Source organism: Typopeltis vanoorti, chromosome 4, assembly GCF_054136105.1.
Source record: "Typopeltis vanoorti isolate ZY-2024b chromosome 4, IOZ_Tvanoo_1.0, whole genome shotgun sequence".
NCBI classification, from domain to species: domain Eukaryota; kingdom Metazoa; phylum Arthropoda; class Arachnida; order Uropygi; family Thelyphonidae; genus Typopeltis; species Typopeltis vanoorti.
In genome coordinates, this window is record NC_143552.1 from 79,953,032 (window position 1) to 79,966,340 (window position 13,309).

Consider the following 13,309-nt stretch of genomic DNA (forward strand, 5'->3'; position numbering starts at 1 on the left):
CTCCCACGAACATGTCAAATAAAAACGCACCTCCGGCTTAAAACCCTATTGTTCGATACGGTGAACGGACAATCTTTCTTAGTTTGAAACGCCTCCCCCTCGCCAACATAAATCACAAGTGTGAGTCATGTGTACTGATTCTGGGTAACAGTGTCAGACTTCGTTACACTCCTATTACTCAAGATGAGTATGCCGTATAAGCCACTTTTCCCTTAAAATCAGTAAAAAACTCTGTGGCCTTGCCTACTTGAAGATGAAGGATAACGGAAGTCTTTAGTTTGCAATGTTACAAAATTGGAATTCGATATTAAAGTATTTAAAGAACAACCATTGTGGCTTTTTCAGCTATCATTGCATGTTTAGCAATGCCAAAAGATAGACTAATGGCGGTGAATGTAACCCTTCATTATAAAGTATTGAGGATAACAAAAAGAGTGGAAGTTTAAGTTCAATATGAATGAACTCTTTTTGTTACCATTAACTTAAAACTACACTTTTTTAAAGTAATTATAATCGAAGATTAATTATGTTATCTATTTTCTATTGTGAGTTCAAGTTTAAACTCCGAACAAGTTTAAACGCCTTTACATCATCGTAACTAACTTCTTCAAATCTCCTAATTGGAGATCTAAAATGGCTTCAAATGTTTGGTCTAAGGGGAAGGTTTCCGAATTATCTATAGGCTAACAGCATTTCGTAGGCTAATTAATATATTTAAATTCATTTTAGGGAAATGAATAAATTTTAAAAATCTCGATTTACATCGTTAGTGTTTATCAGTATGTGGTGTTTGTTATTATTTTAATTAAAAAAGGGTACTTTAAGGCAAGTAAGATAGTTTAAAATAATTTAAAGCAATGAAATAAGAAAATAAATAACCATTATATTTACATTATATATATATTCAAAAAAATCCACACCACATCCGTTAACAGTTGTGTCACTGGGCACCACACCACCTTCCTTTACATACGATGCCCATCTCTTGAGTGAGGTCAATGAATTTAGATAATCCTAAGGAAAGCTATGATAAGGTGATTAACCTGCCTTATAATTTTTATTACATTTATATGCTCTCCTATCTGTATAATTTGCTTTGCCTACTAAGCTATTTTTTCTCCCATTTTACAGGAGGATAATTGGAATCTGTCCTTCTGTCCAAATTATCGCTACTGCATCAGTGTGACAGGTGCAATGTATAATATACGTAAAGCTGTTTAAGGGTGCAGATTCTGATTTTTTTTTTTTTTCAATTCAAGAATGTTTATTAAAATTCAACATAAGTTGTATCCTAGAAATCTCAGAATGATATCTCAGAAAAAAGCTTCATTTAGAATAACGACCCCACTGTCATCTGCGCATTTTCTTAAGGTCTATGACATTTAGAAATGCGAATGTAATAAATTCGTATTGAGAAAATTTACCTTGAAAATAAAATAAACCTTTAAGTAGATTTGAATTAGAATGTAACAAACCTTGAAGTAGATTTTAAAACTACATTATATAGATTTTGATAGTCATGATAAAAATTTCATGACCGATAGCTTGGTATCATTAAATTTTACTGAGTTGTGAGAAATTCAGTTTATAATTCATTAAAAAGTTTGTTTAAAATTTTATTTAAAATTTAAAATTTAAAAATAAAATAGATTCCTTGGATGATATTCTATTAAGATGTGTTTTCAATGAATCGATGTTTTTTTTTTTTTTTTTTTTTTACTAATCGCTGATGAAATTTTTACCAGTTTAGGTTTAATGTTAAAAACGACGTTTGAACACAGAGAGAGAAAACTGAAATTAAGATAAAAGTCACGTGCGTAAGCTATTAAGAAAAAGATTGCCATATTAATGATGTGTTTTTAGTTTTCGGTTTATATTTTAGTGGAGATAAATGTATTGTTTCTCAGAAAAATATGAAAAAAAGCTGACATAATGATAACCCAAAGCGAGATATTGCGAAGGAAACAGACAGAGAGAGAGAGAGAGAGAGAGAGAAATAACCAAATGCTCTTCCAGACACTAACTGACGTATGCTAAACTGGGTGTACTGTGGGATTGCAGTGAATTTCATTATGTAGTAAATATAATGCTAATTATTCTTAACTACCTAATGATCAACAAACTCTATATTGTTCTAGTTACCCGACTTCGGTGAGGTAGCAAAAGGCCAGCTAATTTTTCATCAGCCTACAGTTTTAGTTCGCTTTTTCCTTCCAAGGAAAAGTTTGCTTAGATTTTCTTCATTGCCTCCATCTCTCTGTCTCGTGTTTCGGCCATTCTGAACAGGGAGAATTGTGATTACATATGCATTGAACGTAGTATTAATGGGAACCGTACTGAAATGGAGGGCCATTCAGTTTATGGAAGTACTAAAAACCTCCCACGGTCACGTGTGCTGAGTAAATACAAATCATAAATAATACAGCAATTTTTTGTTGTTGTTGTTTTTTTCTTTCCTACTCTCTCGCACAAGTTACAAGATTCGCAAATGTTATGTTTTGAATGTAGTATGACTTCGTTATTTTAAGATTTATATTATGAATTATTCAAAATTTCGAAAACAAAGTAACTCGTTCCCATATCAAGGTGGATTACGAATATGGATATTTTGCGGAAAAATAAAAGTAGTTCAGTTTTAACCAACGAAAGAATTTACACATAACGTCATATTTTTGAAAACGTCTCACTAGGTGGCGCTTTGTATGTAGTTCTCATTATTACCCTTTGGCGAAATCTGTTAAGCGTAAATACACATACCTCCCACGGTCACATGTGCTGAGTAAATACAAGAATAAATAATATAGCAGCTTTTTTTTCCCCCCTTAGGGAGAACAAAGTACTGATATTTTATTAAAAACTTTTTGTGTATTTTTTTTTTCTGACCACAGTTTTCCTTCTAATAGTTGATTAGTTATCTCTATGTCTTTGTGCACATACCGGAGATTTGAGAATCTTTCGTTTTCTGCCATCTTGCTTTGTAAACAATTCTTATTGGGAAGCGATGACACAAGTCAAATTGTTCTTAATAACCAAGTTCTGAAGCGGACCTGATTTAACTATTTTACCATGTTTTTTTAAAACCTTATTTTCCTTCTGAACTTTCCCTATTTACTTCTACGAAATGAACTCATTCTGGATAATAACCAGATGGTTGTGTACTTGATCGAAACACTTGGTTTATTGCCTAGCAGTAGCATGCATTAGGCTAGTGGTTCCCAAAGTGTGCGCCGCGGCTTCCTTACAGGGCCGCCACGATTATAAAATTTTCATAATTTTATTTCCAATTTCAATTCAATGTGATAGGACGCGACATCTAGCGGACCGGGTGCAAACCAGTAACTCACTTAGTAATAACTGTTTGCAGAAGCTTCTACGAATGGTTACTAGATGGCGCTCTACAATAATTAAGTTTCTCGATTGTTTTAGTAGTTTCTCGAACTTTCTCGGTACTTTGTGTTCGTATATAAATAGCTGTCGTTTTCGCGCAGTCTTAGTGTTGAATTTCGGAGATTGTATCAACTGAATATTGTTGTGATTTAGTCAAGTGAAGTTTTTGAAGTATTTCTTCTGGTATGTATTTTTAAAAATGGATCGATTTTTACTAAACAGTAATAAGCGTTGTGAGAGAGAAAATAAAGAGGGCACACCGTCAAATAGTGGCATCGAAAATATAATGACAGTTATTTGGACAGAAGTCAACGGTGAAGGGAGGCCGTAGTGTGTACTGTGTATGACAGTTTTGGCACCAGAGTTCATGTTACCAAGTAAGTTGAAACGCCATTTAGAAACCAATCATCCCAGCATATGATTAGTACATCTCGTGACTAGTTTACCAGAAAGTTAAAAGAGTTAAATCAACAAAAAGGTAGTTTTTATAAGCAGGCGTCAATACTAAGCAATGCTTTGCTAGCATCTTACAAGGTGGCACGTAGAATCGCAAAATATAAGAAGCCTCATACCATCGCAGAAGAAATCATTCTACCGACTGCTGTAGATATGGCGAACATTGCGATTAGTGAGTCTGCTGGGAAGCTGCTTTCAAAAGTGCCTTTGTCCAATAACACCATCAGTCGCAGAATACAGCACATAGCGGAGGACCTCAATGATCAATTTATTGAAAAAAATAAAAGGGGAGGAATTTGGATGAGGGATTTGGATTGCAGCTGGATGAGGCCACAGATAATAATAATGATGCTCACTTGATTTGCTATGTACGGCTTATAGATGGTAATAACATTGCACCAGCAGTGATACTTTTACAAAAGTATCACTGCTGGTGCTAAGGCTCAAGACTTGCTCGAGATCCTTGACACTTTTATATCCGAAAATAATTTGAAGTGGACTAAGTACGTTGGTGTCTGTACTGATGGTGCTGGTTCTATGTTCGGCTGTTATGGAGGATTGCAGGCACTTATTCGAAGCAAAACCCCTGATGCACTGTGGACCCATTGCGTTATTCATAGGGAAGCACTCGCGTCAAAATATCTGAGTCCTACATTGAACCAGGTCTTAGAATATGTAGTGAATGTGGTAAACTTTATAAAAACTCGGCCGTTTGAAGGCAAGGTTTTTCAAAAAACTATGTGAGGATATGGGATCCGAGCACACGTCTTTGTTATACTACCGCACTTCGCGATGACTCTCTCGTGGAAATGTTTTGTCTCGTACGTTTGAACTGCGACAGGAAATTTATATTTTTCTTGAAGAGGAAGACCACAAGTATACCGAAAATTTTGTGAATGAAGATTTTTTGGTAAAACTAACATACTTATGTGATATTTTTGAAAAGATGAATGCTCTGAATCTCTCCCTGCAGGGATGCAACATGCACCTTATAAAGTCGATTGAGAAAATTTCAGCTTTTATATAAAAAAATAAAACTATGGATAAGAAAAACGAATGAAGACAGAGGCAAAGAATGTTTCCCCTTGTTGCCACAGTTTTTGACCTCTAATGGAGTTGACTTCTCTCGAGGTATGAAATCCATTTTTGAAGAGCACTTATCACAGCTTATCACCTGGTTGGAGAAATATTTTCAAAATGATAATATCAATAAATTTGCATGGATTCAAGGTCCATTTAATGTCAGTGCTCCATCTGAATTTACTGCTGCAGAAAAAGAGCATTTTATTGAGTTGTTTTGCGACAATACGTTGAAAACAAAATTTAGCAGCATGGAATTAACTGAAATTTGGATATAAGTAAAAGATGAATATCCCCTTCTCAGTGAAAAAGCTGAGAGAATTTTAATTCCATTTGCGACTTCTTATTTGTGCGAAGCTGGATTTTCGGCGTTTGCTGTAATAAAAACTAAGTATCGCGCGAAAATCAATGTGGAGAAAGAAATGAGGGTAGCTGTGTCCAGTTTGATTCCAAGATTTGAGAAAATGTGCGGTGATCATCAGCCTCATCCATCTCACTAATGATAATTAGTTGAATTTTTTCAATTACTTTTTTTGTGATCTTAAATAAGTGTTTTATTTATTTTTACCTACCCCTTTAATTAAAAATATATATTCGCTATTTCGCAAAGTGTACTTGTTAGAATTTGACATAGAGCGCCTTGGCAAACCTGGATTCAGCAAGGGCGCCGAGAATCGAAAAAGTTTGGGAACCACTGCGTTAGGCAATGGGAACTCCATTATTGATGGTACTTGTCATAAAAGGTAAAGTCAATTTGATTTTATTAAATCTAGAAAAGCAGAATATACGAAATTTGAGTCTTATTTTTCAACGTCCTCCTTGCTTTTCCAAACACTTGTTAATTAGATCCAATGCTTTCTGAATGTCACCATTTTCACTTATTCCGGTACCCCCCCCCCCCCCCCACTGCTTCTTTGACTTGATCATCATATGCTAGTAGAACGCCAGGAAGGAGAAAAATAAAGATGTCAGAATTTGTATCTGTGATGCATAAAATTTCTTAATTGAGTTAGTTCTTCAACCCAATGGGATTCCAGTTTGCGCCACTGGTAGTTTTATTCCAGGAGACAGCATTGATAATTTGTTGTTCACTAATAGTGCAATCTGAAAAGCGAACTAACACGTTCTCCTTGAACTGTGAAAATATACTTTAGACTGGTTTATATGCATAGCTTCACCTATTAATTTCTTTGTCTATGGTATACTTCAATGAAAGCTTTAAATGTGTTCTGGGTATATAATAATATACAAGCTTACTAATTTACAAGTATCATGACTTAGATTTAGTATGGATTAAAATAGAGGCATTTTGTGTGTGTGTTTATTAGCTCAGTCGAGTGAATGTAATCATCCAATCTATGAAGCGATGAACCTTTATAGGAGTTTTTTTAACTGAAGATGAATTAACCGTCTCGTAAGCAGATGACGGTTTCCCCCCCCCCCCCCCGTCCAGAAGCCCGCAAAAAAAGTAAACCAGCCTTTTGATCACACATATCCATATACATGATACATGTCCTTAGGGGGAGAGAGAGAGAGAGAGAGAGAGAGAGAGAGAGAGAGAGAGAGAGAGAGAGAGATTCACAACAAGTAAAATCGTCGAAATGGGACATGAGTGGCATATATGGACGAAAAGTTTTAAAAAACAGAAAGATCTTGTCGAAGTCATTGCCAGATCACTATATTTCGATTTAAACGTAATCATTTATTTAAATATATAGAGAGAATTATAATATACGCAGCTATTTTAGGGAGTATAGACAGCAGAAAGGAACTAAAAACTGAAAGAAAGCTCTTTTCTACATTTCTACTCGGAAAGGTTAATCCTTTGCTGTAATAGTCTGATCATAGTTTGGAAACGCGTCATGAAACAGGAAATGATGGAAAGAATTCATTACTAAAACTTCAAAGAGAGAGAGAGAGAGAGAGAGAGAGAGAGAGAGAGAGAGAGAGAGAGAGAGAGATTACCTTAAGACACGCACATTTAAAATTAGTAATTAGACTCGTGTGAGCGTTCCTTACTCAACTCTAAGATAGACATACCAAATGAAATTAATGTCGTATGAAACTCGAAAATCCAAAGCGCTATCTATGAAAGCCTTAAACTCTGTTTACATATCCTCGCACTGAATATTGATGTGGGATAGCAGTTCTGCCAATGCACGAAAGTTATCCAAGAATAGAAACGACGAAGCAGTAGGGTGGGATCGGAATAGGAAGCAAGGCACACTCATTATTCAGAAGATGACATTTGCAAACAAGAAAAGATATTACTATCGGAAATATTCTCCATATTCTCAGCATCTTAAAAGGGGATGCAAATTTTCAATCCATCTGATTATAGATTACTATTGGCTGGGGATTAATAACACTTCTGTAAAATTCAGTTGACTTTTAAACGTTTTGGATCCTTAAGTGTATCTTAAAAAGTTGACTTTTTTTTTACAGAAAATAAATGAATTATTTGACATGGTAATTTTATCATTCGATTCTGTTTAAATAACTTCTTCATCGACCACTGCAGTCAATGGACTCTTCCTGATATACCGGGTGCAGCAATCAGATACACAAACGGTTGTTGGATCAGAAAATTATGGATGATTCTTATAAAAACCAGATCGTCCATTCCTCTCTGAAGATGAGTCTTAAATACAATGGCTAGTTTAGATTTTAACATTAAAAGTTTGCCTCGTGGTCCTACATGGTTGTCAGAGTTTAATTTGGGCGATATAGGACACAAATAAAGTTTGCTTCAAAAAGAAGTAAAAAAGTTCACATAAACCACAGACGCTCGTGTGGTAGAGATCAAAATTCATAAAAGTCAATTCCTAATGCATTAAGAAAGATCCATCCTGTTTTATTATCGCATCCAAGTAAAATTTTCTCTTTTCCATCACATTCGACATCTTTACTGACTTTTCCTTATTCAACTAGCTCAACTTTACAACTTAAATCTCTGAATATTTCTTATGTTGAAGGTGCACACACGTCTGATGCCATTAAAGTCCAGGTATCGTTTCTTTCAATTCTTTTCCACTACAAGATGACTTTAAGAATAGTTCTTTTCTTTTTTTCTGGCACGTACAAGAATATGTTATATCAATCGATATCATGCCAAGAACAGAAGAAAATCTGATGCGATTCCTCTCAATTTAAGATCGATAACATGAGGAACGAGAACACGTTATTCCAGAGAAAGAGGTCACCAATGTTATTTCTTCGTTTTCTTTTTTCTTTACACATTTCTTAGAAGCGATTGAGAAGTGACACTTTAATCTAGAAACGAAAACGTGCTTAGAAAACATCGGTTTGCAATTTCTTCTTATTATTTTTAATATAGATTTACGTAATTAGTGTGCGCGCGCTAAAATATCATTTATTTCAAACTTAAAAAGAAAAGTGCGAATTGATGACACGCATATTTCGTTCTTGAATAAACAACTATTCCATCATTCCACTTACTACACGCAAGGAAAAAACCTACTGTTGCCATGGAAACAATGCGACCTCTGTCTCTGACGTAGTATATATATATATAATACTTCTCTCGATATATAGTCAAATATTTTATCATTTTATTTTATTATGTTTTGTTGATATAAAATGATTAAAATATTTTTTTTTTCTTTTTTCGTCTTAACAGTGTTACAATCCCAGGACATCAGGACACTTTAGGAAGCACCCTTGTCAACGACTCTCTAGGTCCATGGCAAGCTTTTGGGGTGGAGTTTGTGCTGACCTTTATTGTTGTCTTCACCATGTATGCTACAACAGACCCAAATCGGAAGTCTCTGGGTAGTGATGCCCTAGCAGTAGGAATCGCTTATTTGGCCTGTACACTAACGGGGGTAAGTGATGGTACCAAAATTGTAAATGAAATTTGCATACAAATTTCCGGATGGGCAACACATATAGCAGATAATGAAGCTTGGAACGTCCTGTTAAAATTTCAAAATTTAACCGAATACTTTATTTTCGAAGAACTTCAGTAGTATGTAGAATTTTGGATTATAAGATTTGAGGCGAGTAAATTATTTTCCACATTCGTTTATCTAAAGGGTATTGCTTCTGTGCCTTTATTATTACAAAATCTGTATACCTGAAAAGTTTGAAATGTTACTGTTAGATGCCATTAAAATTTAAATCAGTAATTTTTAGGTGTTTTAAGTTGGCCTTCTCTTTTATGTGAAGAGTATTTTGGGGAAGAGGGTGGGGTATCAATTTTTGTGTGCTCATCGCATTTTCATAATACTATTTGGTATATATTGTTTCCTCTATCACCTTTCAAGTGAACAGCATGTAGTTTAGTCGCCAAGTATTGAACCATGTGACCCCCAAACAAACATTTCTTCATCGCCAGCCGATGTGTTTTGAATGTTTTTTCTTTTTCTTTTAATTAATATTTATTTTTTGAGTAGTCAGAATGCTGTTCCAAAGTTCATGTTTTCCAACCACTCTGGCACTAATGCTAATGAAAAAAAACTTCAGATAGAGTCAGTTTCACTTGAATATGTTCAATATATATTCGATGATATTTGAGTTGGAAGGTTTCCAGGAGGAAACCTTCCAACTCAGATATCATCGAATATCAACCAAGTTTTTCATCCCACAAAACAGACAAACCAGCCAGATAACACACTCAGTTAATCTCTTTTTATTGGTCAGCTAACGCTTCAACCTTGACAAGCAAACATTGGCAATGGCTGAGTTCATAGACTCCAGTGACAGCAATAAGTTATTAAATCGAGAGCAACAACGACGTTATCGTGAATATCGATCGGGATCAACAACAACAACATGAAATTACATAAACGGACGGAAGATATGACTGAAAAACAAAAAAGAGAACCGACATGGAAGAAAGAAAAGTCGTTAAAATCCGTAAATAATTCAAACGAGTCTAAAGTTAAACAGGGATTGGTGAAGTGAGTGAAGTAGCTGAGGATCGGTCCTGTATTATAAGTGTGGTCTTGCTTGTTGTTTCGTGCATGCTGCTGTTTTAACATTAATTGCTAATCTTAATTGCTGTCAGTAAATAAACAAAAATATAGTTTTAGACATTTTATTGATAGAACGAAGTAAAGAGAAAAGATAATGCTTACCGAGTTCTAAACTCTTAATAAATATCGTTAGGTATTTTATACTATTATTTCGTTCCGCTTACAAAATTGTGAACTGGGGAATATTCTAGAGAATTAGATATTTCTTCTCCATGGATACAAAGTCAAACTGTCATCAGTCCTAATCGTAATTTGATTTACTTTGTATAATAAGTTACGGTTTTCTCGGTCTTTGTTTCTAAGCCGTGTTGCCAAGTACGGTGATGCCCGGATTATAGGTTAATTAGCTTTATCTGCTTCTCCCATTTAGATGACGCGAGTAATCAGCGTGTAGAACAGACCATTACTGGCGGACCCAGTAGGTTTACGGAATGACCGTTGTTATAAAGCCAGCCGCATTCGTGATGCGGTAACATTTACTCGTCTAGAAGTTCTCTTCGCTAACTGTTATTCAAGATAATAAGAAGATAGTCACGTGGTTAATTTGGGTGCACGGCTGCAATTTGCAGGAAACTAAAAGATTCATCCGTCCATTCGTTCCCTTTTTTAATTTATAAATAACGTTAATAATTGAATAAATACACTTAAACATTAACGTATTATATTTCTGAAGCAAAAATAACATCTTGTTTAATATTTTAATTATGTTATTTGGAAAGGAAAACTAATCGTAAACATGCTAGCAATCGTGCTGTTAGCTTTTACAATATAAATCATCAGCACAATATTTTATCTCGAATTTATTCGATTTCAATTATTATTCAACTGAATTGCATGTTTTTTTAAAGTTAATATGTTTAATTAGTCTTTAAATTACAAATTTACGTTGTTCACGTACCTTTTATATCTATTTTAATTAATTCTACTTTCGATTAGCAAACGACACACACACGCAAAAATGATTGCCTCTTGAGTGATGCACTAGCGACTTCCAGCGGTTAAATAATGTTGTGCCAATCAAAAAACAAATTGTGCAAAATTAAATTTGTTAAAAATTTTCTAAAACGAATGAAAACTACCAAAAATCAAAATGACTTGGCAAAATATCTTAAATGTTTTTATTCTCAGGACTGATTTTACCAGACGTCTGATTTTTTTAATTTTATTTTTTCATTAACTTTAGAATTTCTTTGTTATTATTATTTTTTTTATTTTATTTCACAATAGTTCTTTTGAGGCCAGTCAGGTTTATTGTAATCTGCAAGAATGATTCGATGGCCAAGTTATAGTGGAAATATCTTCAAAAGGAAATGATAAAAAAAAAAAGCACGACTGATATGAAATCAGGCGTGCAGATAAAAGGTGGAAATAACACAAAATGTAGTGCGGAGAAATCTAAATTATTCTTTTTTTTAATAGATTTTTTTATTACTCTGAATGAATATTTATTTTGCTCCTATTGAACAGGAGAGAAAGTTAAATATGAATATTTGGAAAACGACCAAAATGAGAAAATACTTAGAAAATCAATTGAAATGAAGCTTATTAAAGATAGTCAATCTATAGTATAGCCCTGGGACTATTAATTTAAAGAAAAAAGTCACACGATTTTTCCAAAATTAACTTCAGTTATATTCGATTTATAGGTAAATGGTCTCCATCTATGGTCTCCAAGAAACTCTGGGAGTTGAGTGTATTTCTTCCAGCAAACTAGACAAGAGGGATACTGCTGATAACTACTGCCATCTAGTGTTTCTAACTAGGATTGTTACATTAGCATCGTGTTCTACGGTCGATTTTTTTTTGGATTACAGAATTCAAAACCTGAGTTTCTTAAAGGATATAAATATATTCGCCACAGAGGGACTAACAAGCTGAAAATGGCTAGAGAAAATATAAAAAATAGGAATGACAAAAAGTAAAGAAAAAATGAGGAAAGCCTTAGGATGAAAATAATGAGAAAAGGCTTAGGTGGACAACATTAACTTGTGCTGCTCACATGTTGCTTTTCTTTTATCCAGCAGTTCACAAGTGAAGAAGACAGAACCTGTCGCCTAACCACGTAGTCTAAAGAACCTTCAGAGGAACTAAAACCAATCATCTTTTAGATAACTAAATAATGGGGAAAAAAAAGTTTATTCCAATAACATAATTGACCAGTGGGGAAAAAGTAGGGATTCGTGTGATGAATGTTCCAATAGAGATTTAATGATAGTGATTCACGAAATGGAGCGATACAATGGGTAACATCTGCAGTCCCAAGTGTCCAGATAAACGTATGACTATCAGCAGTTCGAGGAAATTGCATTCCAAGGAGAAGAAAAATCATCGGCATCAGTTATGTGTTCCACTACTGCCGCACAAAGAAGAATCTGATGCAGTAGGCTTTTATCTTTTATATATTTCTCTTAATTAATCAGCCTAATAATTAAAAATAACCGTAAAAGGTACTAATAAATTGAACGAGCATAAATTGAACTTACACAGCACATTGAAATCCACACAATTGAAATCTCACCTACTGTTTCTCCAATAAAAGAACTTTGTAGGAAAACGAATTCAAATTGCAGTTTCCTAAGATTAAAGCAAAGCAATAATTTTTTTTTTTTCAAATCAGCGCAATATCGAAGGTAAGACTCCGTCAATAAAATAACGAAATTATCGTAGATGTAGTTCATTTCGGGTGCTAAGGAGGCGGCAGACAGAACTAAGGAGACATTGACTATAAATAAAAGAAAAAGAAATTCTGCTCTGTGCGATCTGGTGCTTCACTTGCGCATATGCAGTACCAGTCAAAAACATCCGCAGGTCCAGGCAAAGTTTATTGCATTTATACCAATAAAACATTTATTTTCCATCGGGGAATCTGCAGTGCTGCTGTTTTAATGCAAGCCATGCACATTACTTACTTTATTTTTGTCTGGATGTAAGCTCCATTAGGACTTAACGAGAAATCCGGTCCAAATTTTGTCATTCTTTCTCTTAAAATTTCATTGTGAAATTCACAATGAAGTATTAAAATTTCTAATCAACCCCAAACAGATTAGATAGTCGAGTGTATTAGCTATCAATTGGTTTAATTGTGTGGGTCTTTTCCTGTCGAGCTGTAGTCACACTCTTTGTTTTTGTTTAGGCTAAATTTCATATTCCTTTTTGTTGGCATTTCTTCGTTCTAAATATTTTGAATTACACTGAAGGCCTCGTTTTGATTTTACCAGAGGTAGCACATTATTAGCAAAAGGTAACTCTGAGAATTCCACAGATTTCTTAGGTAGTTATGCATCTGAAATAATTTTACTCTACAAGTCTTGATAATATCGCTCATCAATATGGCAAACAATATAGGCTGAGAGTGCATTTTGTCTTACATCCGATGTTGTTACAAATTC

At 34.3% G+C, this 13,309-nt stretch overlaps 1 protein-coding gene across 1 annotated transcript in view; it reads left to right on the forward strand.

Moving 5' to 3' along the window:
* The window catches only part of LOC150107438 (aquaporin-like), a 153,613-nt gene that overhangs the window by 80,047 nt on the left and 60,257 nt on the right, over nt 1-13,309 (forward strand). The window contains exon 2 of the mRNA XM_090391296.1: nt 8,564-8,768. Within this exon, the coding sequence (XP_090247422.1) occupies nt 8,564-8,768 (205 nt within the window). The remainder of the gene's footprint in view (nt 1-8,563; nt 8,769-13,309) is intronic.